The sequence below is a fragment of the Nerophis ophidion genome, linkage group LG03, assembly GCF_033978795.1.
Source record: "Nerophis ophidion isolate RoL-2023_Sa linkage group LG03, RoL_Noph_v1.0, whole genome shotgun sequence".
Taxonomy (NCBI): domain Eukaryota; kingdom Metazoa; phylum Chordata; class Actinopteri; order Syngnathiformes; family Syngnathidae; genus Nerophis; species Nerophis ophidion.
This window is the reverse complement of record NC_084613.1, coordinates 47,212,950-47,229,893: the sequence shown is the minus strand read 5'-3', so window position 1 is coordinate 47,229,893 and position 16,944 is coordinate 47,212,950. Positions and strand designations below refer to the sequence as shown.

Here is a 16,944-nt window from a genome sequence, read left to right as displayed (position 1 = left end):
TAGTACTGCACTTTACTAATACTAGTATAGTACATAAACTTTAAAATAATTAGTCAGTTTTGGAAAATACTTTTCAAAGTCAAGACATTCAATTGATTGAAAATGTCCACAAATACATTAAACACAGGGTGTATAATTTTAATATTTGGCCATCAAACGGCCTCCAACCACCAGCAGGGTGAGCTGGCGCTGCCAAACAATCAAACTCAATTTCCCAGAGTGCACCGCGAGCCAGAGCTGGAAGGTTGATTACGTCAAATTCATGGCGCCAACTACGATAAACATTAGCATTTGTCGAGCAGTGCGTTGTTTCCACGGGTTTTACGGATATTTTAGTGTACCTAGTGAAACATACTATTAGCAAAATGACTGAAAAGGCCAAGGAGATTCTGAAAATGGACCTTTACGGTTTGCTTGGAATTGAAAACACTGCTACAACGAAGGAGGTAGGTAATGAGTATCCAGGCTAAGCAGCTAGTTCAGTTCAGTTCAGTTTCAGTTTCAGTTTTTATTTCGAACATGCATACGTTGCATGTCAATGGCAGCTTCTGTTTATTCGCCATGACGCTTGGTGATTATTAGTAGATGGTCTGGGATTAATTCTTGTCAAAATAAATTATGAGCTGTGTGATTATAAAAGCCCTGTACGCCACAATAACTGTAATGCAGCCCATATTAGGCATTGCTTGTCGAGTTGTCAGATCACATTCTTGTCATTTACGTGACAGTTAAATGTCCTGTTCGTAAAACAGTGGGTCGAGTCTTCATGAAAATGCAATCCGAATATAAATCCCTAAACTGTATCACATGCGGATGATGGAAGAAACCAGTAGGTGGCGACGCTGCACTACTTTTAATCTTTAGGGGTCATGATAGTCCTCCACCAAAATGAGTTAAAAAAAGAGAAACAAACGAGGAAGGAATGAATGTAACGGGATGTTACAGCTTTAATTAATAAAGGTGAACTATACATATTTTATCCTTGTCATATGAACTAATATGTACTTTTTACAGTTTAAACATCTGAATATTAAACATATTTGGATTTATAAACACTTCCATTTAAAGTTAAAAGTTAAAGTCCCAATGATAGTCACACACACACTGGGTGTGGTGAAATTATCCTCTGCATTTGTCCCATCCCCTTATTCCACCCCCTGGGCGGTGAGGGGAGCAGTGAGCAGCAGCGGTGTTCGCGCCCGGGAATCATTAGGAGATTTAACCCTCAATTCCAATCCTTGATGGTGAGTGCAGAGCATGGAAGCAATGGGTCCCATTTTGTTTAGTCTTTGGTATGACTCGGCCAGGGTTTGAACTCACAACCTCCCAGTCTCAGGGCGCACACTCTAACTATTAGGCCACTGAGCTGGTTATTACTAGTAATGTCTGCAATTTGAGGACCACAGTCATTTCAGAAGAATATCCCTGGGTTCCCTTCGGGTACTCCGGCTTCCTCCCACCTCTAAAGACATGCACCTGGGGATAAGTTGATTGGCAACACTGAATTGGCCGTAGTGTGTGAATATGAGTATGAATGTTGTCTATCTATCTGTGTTGGCCCTGCGATGTCCAGGGTGCACCCCGCTTTCTGCCCGAATGCAGCTAATATAGGCTCCAGAACCCCCGTGACCCTGAACGGGACAGGCGGTAGAAAATGGATGGATGTCAATTTTCACATTCCAAAGCGGTTGACCCTTATGGATCGAGCCCCTTCCTGACCATCTGCCTTTTCAGCATCCAAAGTCTAAAATCCACTGTCTAGATGGGATATCAGAATTGCTGCCAAAAGTCAATCCCCCTAATTGGAATTGAAAGTCTTCTAGAGTATTATGCTGCAAGAAGTTAGTGGTCGTGGTGCTGGGGCCAGAATAATTAATAAAAGACAGTAGACTGGTTGTGTGAGGTCTGTTGATTGCTGCCAGCGATGGGATATTTTTGTGGGAAGTACATTTAGTCTTCGGGGGTTTTAACTATTCTCTGATGAAGACAGATGTTGGCAGATGGGCAATTGTCTGGCTTGTTTATCGACCACTGCTATCAGTCATGTTGTTTATCACAAAAATGGGAAGAGGCTCATCCCAGAGCATGTTTATGTGGGCTGGTAACGCTATTGGGTTGACATTATGGAGAGGAGTTGTATTTTTCATGGCTTTTGCTTTACTGTCACTTCTGTTGATTTCCTGGTGTGTTTGGGCGACGGATGAATGTTGTGGAAGCTGGCACGTTAGATTCCAATACTGTGATTAGTGTGTAACTGTAACTTTAAGGCTGCGGGTAACTTGCATGTACTTTTCATTCTTGGATGGCCAACAGAGGGCTTGTTTCCAATGTCAAAATCTGTGCGCATTTAGCAACAAACCTTGGATCAAAAATACCCAAATGATGATTTAACCTTTCACTTATTTCTTGGAAAAATCAAGGCAACAGTGGTAGTCTGGCAGTACTGTGGCTAGAGTGTTAAGTAATGTTCAAGGGTGGACCCTGGAATGCAGAGAATGAAGGCATGGTTGTAGCAAAAAATTAAAATATTGAATAAGTCCAAATAGTAACTAAGGGTGATGGGGCAAAAGTGTACGACATAGGATAATTAACAAATGTCGTATCTTCAGTGGTCGGCGGAGGAAAAAAAAGTCAGGATGCAATGAGCGCAGCAAAAGGAGTCCTCTTAAAACATGGAGACTAAGAAACAAAACACAACGAGGTCAAGGTTAACATGAATAAGAAAAGGCACATACCAGGGCAGCAGAATTGGAGTGGGCACATGTAAGTGCTGGGTACAGGAAACAATAACCGTCAGGGACCAGCTGGCGGTGACAAGCTTATATGCTACCGGGACAATTACAGTTGTGATCAAAATTATTCAACCCCCACACAATTTTGGTGTTTTAGCAAGTTGGACATTTATTCCGTATTTTGTTTAAAGTCATATCAAATAAAGATGTGTCAAATAGACAAATGCAATTTAAATTGTAACACAGTATTTTACAGAATACCAAAAAAGGACATTTTTCTTAATATCTCATTGACAAATTTATTCAACCCACTAGTTACTTGCATCTTTAGTTCTTAGTAGAACACCCTTTGGCAGTAATTACATCCTTCAAACGTGATACATAACCGGACACAAGCTACAGGTATTTTATCCCATTCCTCTTGGGCAAAGGCCTCCAGTTCATTCATACTCTTTGGCTTGCGTGCTGCAACTGCCTTCTTCAAGTCCCACCACAGGTTTTCTATAGCAGTGGTCCCCAACCTTTTTGTATCCGCCGACCGGTCAACGCTTAATAATTTATCCCGCGGCCCGGGGGTGTCCTTTTTTTTTTTTTTTCTTCTTTGTCATGAAAAAGGGAGGTTTTTGTGGTTGGTGCACTAATTGTAAGTGTGTGTTGTGTTTTTTATGTTGATTTAATAAAAAAAAAAAAAAAAAATTTTTTTTTTTCTTTTTTAATAAAAAATTCTTCTGCGGCCCGGTACCAATCGGGCTACGGCCACTCCAAAGTCTTCCAGCCCTTCTTCTGCAACCACTCTGATATTGATTTGGAGGTATGCTTGGGATCGTTGTCCTGTTGGAAGGTCCAACATCTCCCAAGCCTCAGCTTCGCCACTGATTTCATGACATTTGCAGCTAATATATCCTGGTAGGAAATATAATTCATAATGCCTTGAACGCACTGGAGATTCCCGGTACCTGAGGCAGAGAAACAGCCCCAGAGCATGATTGACCCCCCATCGTGCTTAACAGTAGGCAAGGTGTTCTTCTCTTTGTAAGCTTCATTTTTTCTCCTCCAGACATAACGTTGATTAATAGGCCCAAAGAGTTCCAGTTTTGTCTCATCACTCCATAGAACAGTTTCCCCAAACCTTCGGGGTTTATCCAGATGATTTTTGGCATACTGGAGTCTATTTTCTTGTGCCTGGTAGTCAGAAGTGGGGTGCGCCTGGGAGTTCTGGCATTGAGGCCTTCATCTCGTAGTGCGCGCCTTATTGTCTGGGACGAAACCTGCGTTCCCCCCTCTGCAATGTCCTGTTGTAGTTCCTCAGCTGTTACCCGGGGTTTTTCACCACTGTACGCTTCAAATACCGGACAGCAGTTGCACACAGCATCCTCTTTCTACCACGCCCAGGTAGTGTTTCCACTGTGCCTTTAGCTTTAAACTTGCGAATTATGCTCCCAACTGTGTCTCTTGGAATGTGTAATGTCTTTGCTATTTTCTTATATCCATATCATTTCTAATAAAGAGAAACTACCTCCTCTCTTGACTTCTTTTATCACTCCCTGGACTTCCCCATGTTGCAAATACACCATTGACCATCTACAAGAAGCTGAGCGTCACAGTCTTTTTCAATCAGTTTAATTGTTGCTCGTTATGGTTCTAATCACATCTACAGGTGTTTTCAACACCTGATTGAAAAGACCTTATTCAAATTCTGTTCTTAAGAGTTATGATCTTCAAGGGGTTGAATAATTTTGTCAATGAGATACTAAGAGAAATTACACTGTTTGGTATGTTACAAAATATAATGTTGTAATTCAAGTTGCATTTGTCTATTTAATGCATCTTTATTTGATATGACTATAAACAAAATACGGAATAAATGTCCAACTTGCTAAAACACCAAAATATTGTGGGGATTGAATAATTTTGATCACAACTGTGGACTGAGGAAAGTAACTGAAAAATAGAGAAGACAGGTAGAACACAAAAAACACCACAGTACCCCCCGCTTAATGGACGCCACCTGGCGACTTACCTGGCTTCTCGGGAAAAAGATCATGAAAAGCAGTTAAGAGGGAAGGGTCAAGGATAATAGACCGCGGAACCCAAGATCGGTACTCGGGGCTGTAACCCTCCCAGTCGACCAGATACAGTACTGGAAACCCCTGCCCTTTCTCTTCACTTCGAGAATGGCCTTGACCGTGAACGCCTGGTGTCCATCGATAACCCTGGGAGGAGGAGGAGGCACCTCTGGAGGACCCAAGGGACTGGAGGACACAGGCTTGAGTAGGGAGACGTGGAAAGAAGGATGGATCTTGAGAGAGTCCGGAAGGTGTAGTCGAGCCGAAGAGGGATTGATGACTCGCTCGATGGTGTAAGGTCAGATAAATCGTGGCTGCAGTTTTTTGGAGAAAACTTGGAGTGGTAATTCACGGGATGACGGCCATACCTTCTGACGGGGCTTGTAATCCGGTGCCGTGCTGCGGCGGCGGTTGGCGAGACGCTGGTTGCGCTCCGATGTGCGTGACAGTGCGGACCGGGTATTCTGCCAGGCCTGTTGTGCACGGCGCAGGTGGGCAGCAACCGAAGGAACAGCGACCTCATATTCCAGGGAAGGAAAAGCAGGAGGTTGGTACCCGTAGGTGGAGTGGAATGGAGACATACCTGTAGCAGAGCTGATGAGTGTATTGTGAGAGCACTCAATCCAAGGTAGAACAAATGCCCAGGAGGCCGGCTGCTGGTGGAAAAACGCAGTGGATGGCAGCCTCCAGATCCTGATTGGTGCGCTCAGTCTGACCGTTAGTCTGTGGGTGGTACCCAGAAGAAAGGCTCTGTGATGCTCCCAACGAATTGCAGAAAGCCTTCCAAACTGCCGAATAAAATTGTGGTCCTCTGTCCGAGACCAAATCCACCGGGATACCATGCAGCCGGAACACGTGGTGTGTTAGCAAGTCTGCCGTCTCGAGTGCCGAGGGCAACTTGGGAAGGGGGATGAAATGGGCCATCTTGGAAAAGCGGTCCACCAACGTCAATATTATGGTGTTGCCATTCGATGGTTGAAGTCCTGTGACGAAGTCCAACACCACATGAGACCACGGGCAGTAGGGTATGGGTAGTGGCCGTAGAAGGCCAGCTGGTGCCCGATGGTAAGCCTTATTGCGGGCACAGGTGGAACAGGCAGATACGTACTCCGTCACGTCAGTCCTGAATGTTGGCCACCAGAAGCGCTGGGCTAGGAGGAAAGCAGTATGAGTGATGCCTGGGTGGCAGGCGATCTTGGAGTTGTGGGCCCAGTTCAAGACCTCCGGACGAAGTTCTGGAATGACAAATAAGCGCCCCTGAGGACAGTTCTTAGGAGATGAAACATTCTTGTGTCCCTCTGTCACGCGATTACGATGTCCCACTGTAGTGCTCCTAGCACTTGTGACGGAGGGATGATGGTCTCGTTCTTGGCCTCCTCCTCAGGGCAGGAGTACATCCTAGACAAGGCGTCAGGCTTACCGTTCTGGGAGCTGGGTCGGAAGGTTATGGTAAAATTGAACCTGGCAAAAAATAACGCCCAACTAGCTTACCTTGGGTTTAGCCGTTGAGCGGTGTGGATGTTTGCCAGATTCTTGTGGTCCGTGAACACAACAAATGGAGTCTCCGAGCCCCCCAGCCAGTGCCTCCATTCCTGCAGCGCTAAGACAACAGCGAGTAGTTCTCTATTACCAATGTCGTAGTTGCGTTCCGCAGGAGTCAGGAGGCGTGAGAAGAAGGCACAGGGGTGCAGTCTCTGGTCGAAGGTAGAGTCCTGGGAAAGAACAGCTCCCACGCCGGAGTCGGAAGCATCAACCTCAACAAAACATTGAGTGGACACTGTAGGGTGGACCAGGACAGGTGCCGAAGTAAACAACAATTTAAGTTTATCAAAGGACTTCTGTGTCTCTGAGGTCCACAAAAAGGGGAGCTTAGTGGATGTAATCTTAGTTAGTGGTTCAGCTACCTGACTAAAATTACGGATAAAACGGCGGTAAAAATGAGCAAAACCTAAACATCTTTGAAGGTGTTTTCTAGTGGTTGGTGTGGGCCAATCGATCACTGACTTGATCTTCGCGGGATCTGCTCGGAGTTGACCCTTCCCCACAATAAACCCCAAAAACGGAACGGAATCAGTGTGAAACGCGCAATTTTCGGCCTTAACAAAAAGTTGGTTCTCGAAAAGACATTGGAGAACTAAGCGAACATGCTGCACGTGAAGTTCGGGAGTCGGAGAGAAAATGAGGATATCGTCCAAGTAAACGACCACAAATCGATCAAGCATGTTGCGTAGAACATCATTAATGAGGCTTTGAAAGACAGCCGGCGCATTGGTGAGGCCAAAAGGCATGACCAGTTATTCAAAATGACCAAGTGATGTGTTAAAGGCGGTCTTCCATTCATCCCCTTGCTTTATTCTGACTAAGTGATATGCGTTGCAGAGGTCCAGCTAGGTAAAGTGTCTGGCAGTGTGTAAGGGGTTAAAATCAGAGTTGAGAAGCGGAAGAGGATATTTATTTTTTTAACAGTAATAAGATTAACGGCACGATAATCAATACAAGGACGGAGTGTCTTATCTTTCTTTTCCACAAAAAAAAAAAACGGCGGCTAGACGAGAGTTGGAGGGGCGGATGAGACCCGAAGCGAGTGACGTCGTGATATAGTCCTCTATTGACTCTCGTTCATGTTTCAAAATATTAAAAAGACGGGACAAAGGAAGTGTGGCACCCGGGAGGAGATTAATACAGCAGTCATAGGGAAGGTGTGGTGGTAATGATGATGCGCAGCCAACAAATCTATGATTTACGACACGTGCGGGCCCGATGCGAGGGCATGCGGACTGTAGACAGTGTATGTGACAAAAATGTCCCCAATTAATGATCTTCGTCTTGACCCAGTCAATATTGGATTATGCTTAGCTAGCCAGGTAAGTCCGAGCACAACAGGAGCAGAGCGAGAGGGAACGACGAGAAAACAAATTGACTCAAAATAGTTACCAGATAATTTAAGGGTTAACGGCTGAGTCTGATGAGTAATGCTCGCCAGGTGGCCTCCGTGGAGAGATCGGACCACCCTAGGTCTGTGTAATTCGGAAACGGGAATGGACAAACGCTTAATAAGTGATTCATCAATAAAATTGTCTTCAGAACCAGAGTCAATAAGAGCACAAATGTCTAAATGCTTAGTCTTATCCCAGGAGAGCATGCCAGTGAGTTGAAGTCGTGACAGAGTCTGACCTGTAGATGGCGGTAGAGGAGCAGGAGCGGTCGCTGGTGAGTGTGCAGCTGGGGTGTGGCGAGTGGGTGGAGCTTGAGTGTGACGAGGAGATGAAGCTTGAGAGCGACGGCGAGCCGTACGATGAGGGCAGTGGTTTATGCGATGCTCGGCCTCTCCGCAGTAAACACAAAGATGCAGTCGAAAGCGACGATCGCTCTCCGCTTGAGTGAAACGAGATCCACCGAGTTGCATTGGTTCATCCGCCCGTGATATCGATCCAGCATCGACAATGGGTTTCGGTGCAGATGAAACTTGATGCGATCCATGGCCACTCCCATTGTACGCCGAGGAACGCAGCCTTTGCCGTCGGAATTTCTCACTCTCCCAGTCAACGCGACGATTTTCCACTTCCACCGCCATCGCGACAAGCTCGTCGAGGCTATCAGGAGTCTTGAGCAGGATCATGAGTTTCCGGACACGATAAGCAAGGCTGAGAGAGAATACGTCCACCAATGCAGAAGTGGGCCATCCACTCTCCGCCGCCAGCCTTCTGAACTCAATAGCGAAATCTGTGGCGCTCTGCTGCCCTTGTTGCAGACGTAACAATGATCGGGCCGCCTCACGTCTTGGCCTCGCGCGTTGAAAAATGCTTTTCAGGGCTTTAGAAAAAGCGGTGTATGAGGCGCACACGGGAGACTGATGCACCCATTCTGCTGTGGCCCATGCAGACGCCTGGCCACTCACGTGGGTCAGGACGAACGCCACGTAAGCTCTTTTAGAAGGAAAGGACGCGGGTAAAAGTTTGAAATAGATCTCACACTGGGTGAGAAAAGGTAGCACATCACCTGACTCGCCGGAGAAACGCTCAGGCTTGGAGAGTGGTGGGCATGAAGCAGGAGGAGTGTCGCTAGGCAAAGGAGTATTTTCAGGAAGTGGCTGTATTTGCGGGTCTGCTTGGTCGGCCGAGGGAGGAGACCTCGCCTGCAGTGCGGTGAGTACGCCACCTTGTTGCCTCTCCAATGCGTCAAGGTGGGTTTCTTGGCGTTCTGCCATGGCATTGACGCACGCCCCAAGAATACCAAACTGTTCTTCCTGTTTCCCATGACGATTAGCCTGTACTTGTAACGCCCGTCTTACTGGTCCGTCTCTGCGGGGTCCATAGACATGGCCGATTATTCTGTTAAGTAATGTTCAAGGGTGGACCCCGGGATGCAGAGAAGGAAGGCAAGGTTTTAGCAAAAAATGAAAATATTTCATAAGTCCAAAATAGTAACAATGGTAATAGGGCAAAGGTGCACACCATAGGATAATTAACAAATGTCGTATCTTCAGGTCGGCGGAGAAAAAAAAGGCCAGGACGCACTGAGCGCAGGAAAAGGAGTCCTCTTAAAACATGGAGACTAGGAAACAAAACACATCAAGGTCAAGGTTAACATGAATAAGAAAAGGCACATACCAGGGCACCATAATCGGAGTGGGCACATGTAAGTGCGGGGTACAGGAAACAATAACTGGCAGGGACCATCTGGCGGTGACGAGCTTATATGCTACCGGGAAGTGGTAAGTAGCAGGTGTGCCTCGTTGGGGACCATTAGTCAGAGGAAAGAAACTGAAAAATAGAGAAGATAGGGAGAACACAAAAAACACCACATAGAGATTGGTACTGTTCACATTTTAACCGATACAGTACCAATTCCCGGTAACTGGGAATCAATACCAGCACTCTACGATATCAATAATTAATATTAATTGTTTTTGATAAAAATTTTAATTTTTTATTGCAACATTTAAAAATTAGCTTATTATGATAACTGCTGTTTGATTGTCTTAAAGGGGCCCTAATATGAGACCCAGAAATTTGAAATCTGACCAATGAGTCATGTCGGAGATATTTATGAACCAATCTTGCCTTTTTCCAAACTTGCCCCAAACGAGACGAATTTGAGATAATTGTATGACGTATTTTGCCTTAGTTACTTACGTCAGCGGATATCTCTATGTATGGTAGCAGTTTACCTGAAAAGCTTTGCGCGAGTCTGCCATTTATTTTCCAGTTGTAGTCAAACGTTGTGGTTAACAGGTTCCTTCTTTTTGTTTATCCTCTTGTTGTGGGGTAGACTGGTTCCTACATGTACATGCATGCTAAAACCCTCCACTGAAGCATGTAGTTTCAACTAGGGATGTAACAATAAACAGTATTGATAACCGTGGTAAAACTCTCATCGATTTGTAATAGCGTTTTAAAATAAAATGATCAAAAACTGTGACTGATAACTGCACTTTGATAAAATGTGTGAATGTGGAGTGAATGAATGATGGGTTCCCAGTTCTCACTAAGAAGCCATTGTAGTGTGTTTAGAAAAAGCGTATTTAAATCCAATCCATTATTATTAAACTTACGGACTGACTGGCACTATCTCGGTAGCTTAAATGCTAACATTAAAACAAGACATATTGACCCCGAATGGGACAAGCGGTAGAAGATGAATGGATGGATGGATGGATATTAACAACATACCCCAAACTAAACATATATATACATATTGCTGTTTGAGCAACTAAGATTATTGATTAATTATTAATAAAAAATATAATTTTGTCAAAAATTTCAGAGCATGTATAAGTACTTTTTGAGCACATTCAACAATACTATGATCATTTTGGTCACGATAACAGTAATATAAACTTTTCATATCCTTACATCTCTAGTTATTTGTACAATCAACATATACTTTTCTTGTTACATTATACTGTATGGTTTTGCTGTATTTTTTCAATTATTTATTTTATTACTGTAATGTCACCATGAAAACGTTTTGCTGATACTGTACTACTGTGTTTGTCATTCATGCACTGACTGCATCGACTGCAGCGCACAAAAAACGTGCTGCTTCCTGTAACCACTTTTGACTGGCCAGCAGGCCAAGGATGAAGGCTTGACAATTGTTGTAGGCAAACACGCCATAGACGGACGGAGGGGGGCGGGGCGGGGAGGGGGCTGCAGTAATTTAAACCTCAATGTCAATTCAATGTTTATATTAATTGCGCAGGCCTAATATATGGTTTTCAATGCAGCAGATATATTTTACTCCACATATGACAACAATGACAAAAAACATTAACAATGTTTGAAATAAGCAATACCTTGAATTAGGAATGTAACAATAAACGGTATTAGTGATAACCGCGGTAAAACTCCCGACGGTTAGTACTCCATCCATCCATTTTCTACCGCTTATTCACTTTGAGGTCGCGGGGGCGCTGGTGCCTATCTCAGCTACAATCGGGCGGAAGGCCGGGTACACCCTGGACAAGTACTTCCGTTTTAAATTAAAATGATTGAAACACAGAGATGGATAACTGCACATTGATACTCTCACGGACTGACTTAAATGCCAACATGAAAACAGGAGACAATATCGTCTTCTCTCATTAAGAAAAAAAATACCCCGATCTAAATTTATGTAAACAGAATGTTGTCCAAGCAACTAAGATATTCAATTGTGCACTAAGAACCTACAGGTTGAGTGATCATTCTATGCTCAGAGGAAAAAAGACAGAGGTGTTTTTATGGTGCGTTCAAGGACAGCTAAACAAAGTAAAACACAATGCCCGCCAGTAATTATACATAAGAGTAATAGATTTTAATTTCGACACACTTTTCATGTAAAGGGCTACAGTACAAACCCTTATTCAAAACAATAACAACTTAGCATTTAAAATAGAGAAAATACTAAGACTGAAACACATTAATGAAGTGTAAGAAACAAAAACATGCTATATAGAAATATAATAAAAAGTACTTTATTGATCCCTGGGGGAAATTTAGCACCACAGTTTGCTCACAATAAACACTTAGGTATTTTTTACATATGAATAATATAACTACAGTCCATTATACAACATTATTCACATGTGAATAACGTAAATGCAGTCTATTATACGGCATTATTCACATGTCAATAATTTATATACAGTCTATTATACAGCATTATTCAAATGTGAATAATATAAATACATTCTATTATCCGTTCAAGTTCAGTCAAAAAGGAACATATGCACTATACAGTCTGATGGCTGTCGGGATGATGGACTTCCTGTGCCGTTCCATGTTGTATATAGTGGGTTTTCTAACAGTGTGTGTATATATTTTGGTTATTTAAGAAAATTACTTGGTCAGTTAAAAACAGCTTTTTGAGTACATTCAACAATACTGCGATAATAATGATAACCGTAATAATTTTGGTCACAATAACAGTGATATGAAATTTTCATATCGTTTCATCCCTACCTTGGAAAGTTGGATTAATATCCTGGTTTGTCCGCAATTTGGTTTTAGACCAGAGTAGTGAAAACAAGGTCATGATTACCTACATATTGTTTAAAATGTAAACTAGCTGATATTTTGCATCCCACTGTGTACTATACGGTATTACTATGGCAGTGGAATCACCGATAAATGTCTTATCAATTCAACTCTCAACAGATTATCAGATAGTTTTTCTCCTGCCTCTCTATTTGTATTAGTTTCTCAAAGTTCCTGTTTCTCTAATGACATTAATGTGATAGCATCAATGCTGTGTTGCAAATTTGCATTGATTTTAATCCTGTTTAGTTTTTTCTCCAGTCTCCAATTGTCTATTTATTTCTTCTTTAACCTGCCGTTGTTCCCATCATTCTTTCACCCTGTTCTTCCGTGCCTGTTGATATTGTCCATCAGCTAATAAACTCCTGTAAATGGCAGTGTTGTAATTAAGAAGGATTGGTTCGTGGCAGCTAATCAGTTACACAAGCTCTGGGCCCTGCCAGCTCTATGCTCTGGATTTACCAGGACAAGTTTGTCAACTGTAATTGGCACCATAGATGCTTTTAATGAAGACAAGATGTGAACACGCATTTGAGGCTGAAGCAGGCTGGGTTTTGGGCATCACTGAGTCTGTTTTTCAGCAGGCCCACTACATTAGGCTACTGTTTGTCTGCTTTAAGATTTGCAGGCCCTCCCTGCATTTGTTGTTCTTTTTCTGCTTGCTGTATATTTCAAAGTTCTGCCATCTTGCACAGAGAGACAGAAAGCACGCATAAATAGAGTGGGGTTGCTCAAATGAAAATACAATATTGAATATGCAATGTAATTACTAATTAGTAGGGCTGCACAAAAGAACAAACAAAAAAAACTACCATTTTAAATGCAGGGTCAACAGACTAGTTAAATGCATATTCATTGTGACTATAAATACAATGACTCGCAACAGATGACAAATATCTTGACAAATATATTTGCTAATGCTTTGTTGGAATTTTTCAGATGTGGGCTTTTTGACTATCTATGCAGGGAAGCACGGTGGAACAGGGGTTAGTGCATGTGCCTCACAATACAAAGGTCCTGAGTAGTCCTGAGTTCAATTTCTGTGTGGAGTTTGCATGTTTTCCCTGTGACTGCGTGGGTTCCCTCCGGGTACTCCGGCTTCCTCCTAACTCCAAAGACATGCATCTGGGGATAAGTTGATTGGCAACACTAAATTGGCCCTAGTGTGTGAATGTTGTCTGTCTATCTTTGTTGGCCCTGCGATGAGGTAGCGATTTGTCCTGGGTCGACCCCGAACGGGACTAGCTGTAGAAAATGGATGGATGGAGGATCTGTCTATGCTACTATGAATTATGTTTAGCATATCATACTTCACCTTTTTTTCGCATGTATTATATTGCTTAACATTTCATATTAATCCCACTGCTGACCACACAGGGTTACGAACTGTCCTGGACACGAAAGCTAAGTTAAGACTAGCGATCATTGATTGAAGAGGACCATTGCCCCACCAAAAAAGAACTTATAACATTTTGTGTGCAGTTTCGTTTGCTTTAATGAGAACTATGTGCTTTGACCAAGTATCTACCAGGCGTACTTATTGTAACATTTTAATGTCAGTAGATTAGAAATGTATTCCAACTTCAGATTTATTGTTAGTTACAGCAAGAAGCAAACAGCAAAAGAAGAAATATGCAGAGGGAGGCTCAAGTGCAGGGAAACTTTGCACAACAATAAGCATATGTGTTTGGCGCCATTCTCTCGCTTTGCGTGGCAGTTTAGAACTGCGGGACGGCTGTTTGCCAAGGATCAGGACTAAATATTTCTTAATGATGACTGGTTTCTCGAAGGCAGGGCCTTGAGCTATTTATTGTTTAAACTGTACAAGAAAAAAAAGGAGGTGTAATGATAGCGTGACACATTAGTCGTCCTTTTGGCCTACACTTATGTAAAGTCAGCTCAACAAGGCACAAGGAAAAGTTACGAACATGCCAGGGGGGCAAGCTGTGTGCTGGAAAGGACTAATGAGAGGTGCTTCGTTTTCTTTGACCTATAACATACTGGCAGGAGATTGGTTTATGCTAAAGGGGCTATGTGAAAACATGCATAACTGTGATATAGTTGATTGTTGGAGATGTGAACACCTTTGGGCCAAAACCTTAGTGTAGAAAATTACTTATTAGAATAAAGTTCTGTTGTGTCACATTGTTTATTTTTTTGGATTGATTCTCAAATTATAGGATTTAATAAAAGCTATGATGACCAATTCCGATTGTGTGATATAGATTACATACAATATGAATAATTTGAATTTGGCTAGCAGCTAATGCTCCTCCACAATGCAATCCGCTTTTAAGTCTGCAATCCCATGGTATTAAGTATTATTGAAGGACAAGGGATATCTATGCATGCTTCGCTACACAATGTAGGAGGCTACAAAAAGCAATGCTAACTGCTAAGGTAGTGCTCTTGGACCTATCGATACAAATACAGACCATAAAGAGAGTATAATATTTCTATATGTTCAATACTATCGTGATTTAATCGATATTTTTATTATCACAAACTTTTTATTATTTACTAACTCAGGAAATAAGTCCCAAGACACAGGAGGACTTTAAAGTCATAATTTAAATTATTTAAATCTGAGCCAATAGTAGGAAATATTTTAAAATATTAGTTTTATGTTGTTACACCGCCATATACCGGTATATCATTATCACCGAAGGCTTCATCGCAATATAGATTTTAGGCTGTATTGCACATTTCTATGACCAATGATTAGTTAACTTTCCAATTTAATGTAAGCCTTTTTGACAAAACAGAGGATCAGCTCAGTTGTTGATTTATTTCAAAGAACACATTCAATTATTTTTATTTCAACACAGACCAAATTTCACCTCAGTGCTTCTATGTCAGAGTCTAACTATTTCTGTCATTATTTCAGTGGGACTATCATTTTATTCAGTTAAAGAAGCCAGAGTTTTCATTATAACTTGTACTTTTGTATGGCCAGCACCTGTGCTAAAATTAATAGTTTTATTTTGTATTAAACAATTTCACCCGTAAAGTGGATACCTTTTTCTAAGGGTTCTTCACTTCTTGTAGATCAAGAAAGCCTATCGACAGAAAGCTCTGACGTGCCATCCAGACAAAAACCCAGACAACCCAAAAGCAGGTAAGGTTTGTTTCCCCTTCCTCCAAAACCACTGAACCAAAAAGTCACATAATCGAGCTGGATATTGATTAGCTTTCATGGAATTTTGATTGACTGACATTGACAAAGGTTTATTAAGATATGGAAACAAAGTTAAGTTGCATCTTCGTTGAACCCAATTTTTGAGCTAGACAGAATCAGCCAAATTACGCTTTCCCTTTTAAGCCATTTGGCACTCCATTGCAAACAAGAAAATCCATAATCGTACAAGGAATACCTTTGTTTACCTTGGCTTATACTTTATATTTTTTTTGTTATAAGGGCAGAATGTGCACCTACAAAAAAAGCTGGTCAGGTTTTCAAATGAGGTTTATGTGGCTTTTTGATGGCTCAGGCAATTTCTGATTATGTGAGGCAGGGAAAAACAGGGAAATTGGTGGCATTGGGGCTTGAGAGGGATAATGTAAAAGCAGGGGGTCGGTTTCCCAGAAATGGAAAAGAAGCGGTTTGGAGGGCCTCAACACTTGAACCCACATATGGACAGACTTTGTTACCAATCGCACGAGACTGCAGCCAATCAGGGATGTGCAGCCTCTCTGGGGAAGATTGCATGTGTTTGGGAGGTAAATTTGGGTCAAGAGTGTTCAATAAAGACAGCACCCTCTCCCACCCCTATTTTTCTCCCTTCCACTTCCCATGTTGTGACAGTTTAACTTTGAGCTGCCTCATAGACATGGCACGTCTCCCCCAGTTGGTTTTCCTTCCAGTCTTTTATATGTGTGTAGGTAACCTGACCTGCTCTGCTGGTTCTATGATCACCCAGAGCCTCCTGGTAATTTTAATTTGCCAATCCCCACTGGTAGTAACCATATCTCTTTAGCAGGCCTCCCATAAGAGAATAATTAGACCTGGCTGGTACTGTATAGTGCAGCAGTGTGCTGGTTGCATGATAAGGAGCACTTGTGGTCTTGTATGCTTTTGTGCGTGTGTCAGATGACAACTGAGGCGGTAGGGAATATTGCGTGGTAGCGATGATTGCGGCATTGGCCCCTCTTGGCGCTCTAATGAAAGACATGGGGCTTCAGCATTTCAAGGTTGAGTCACTGAAAATGTTGTGACTATTTCACATCAGTCATATCCCTGTCAAATCGTATTTAAAAAAACTATTAAATTCCTCAAAATGACAAATTGACCAGTTTTATATATTTATACTTTTTTTAAAGAAACTTTGCATTTTTCATCTTATTACCTCTCTTTCCACATTGCTCTAGCTGAGCTTTTCCACCAGTTGTCCCAGGCTCTGGAGGTGCTTACTGATACTCCTGCCAAGGTAGGTCCACTGTGACATTTTGTACAAATGATGATATACACACAAGCAGAGATGCACACTTGATTTATGCTGACATTTATGATTATGTTTTCAGGCCGCCTATGACAAGATTTGCGCTGCCAAAAAACAAGCGGAAGAACGTAACCGCAAACTTGATGACAAAAGAAAGAAGATTAAGCTAGGTGAGTTCCCCATGGCC

At 42.4% G+C, this 16,944-nt stretch overlaps 1 protein-coding gene across 7 annotated transcripts in view; it reads left to right on the top strand.

Moving 5' to 3' along the window:
* Positions 1-223: 223 nt before the first annotated feature.
* The window catches only part of dnajc17 (DnaJ (Hsp40) homolog, subfamily C, member 17), a 94,317-nt gene continuing 77,596 nt past the window's right edge, over positions 224-16,944 (top strand). For all 7 annotated transcript variants that reach the window (XR_009806144.1, XR_009806139.1, XR_009806143.1 and 4 more), the window contains exons 1-4: positions 224-446; positions 15,367-15,436; positions 16,687-16,745; positions 16,840-16,927. Coding sequence is in view for 1 of the 7 variants with exons in the window: in XM_061895401.1 (XP_061751385.1) it covers positions 366-446; positions 15,367-15,436; positions 16,687-16,745; positions 16,840-16,927 (298 nt within the window). In the remaining 6 variants the exon portion in view is untranslated. The remainder of the gene's footprint in view (positions 447-15,366; positions 15,437-16,686; positions 16,746-16,839; positions 16,928-16,944) is intronic.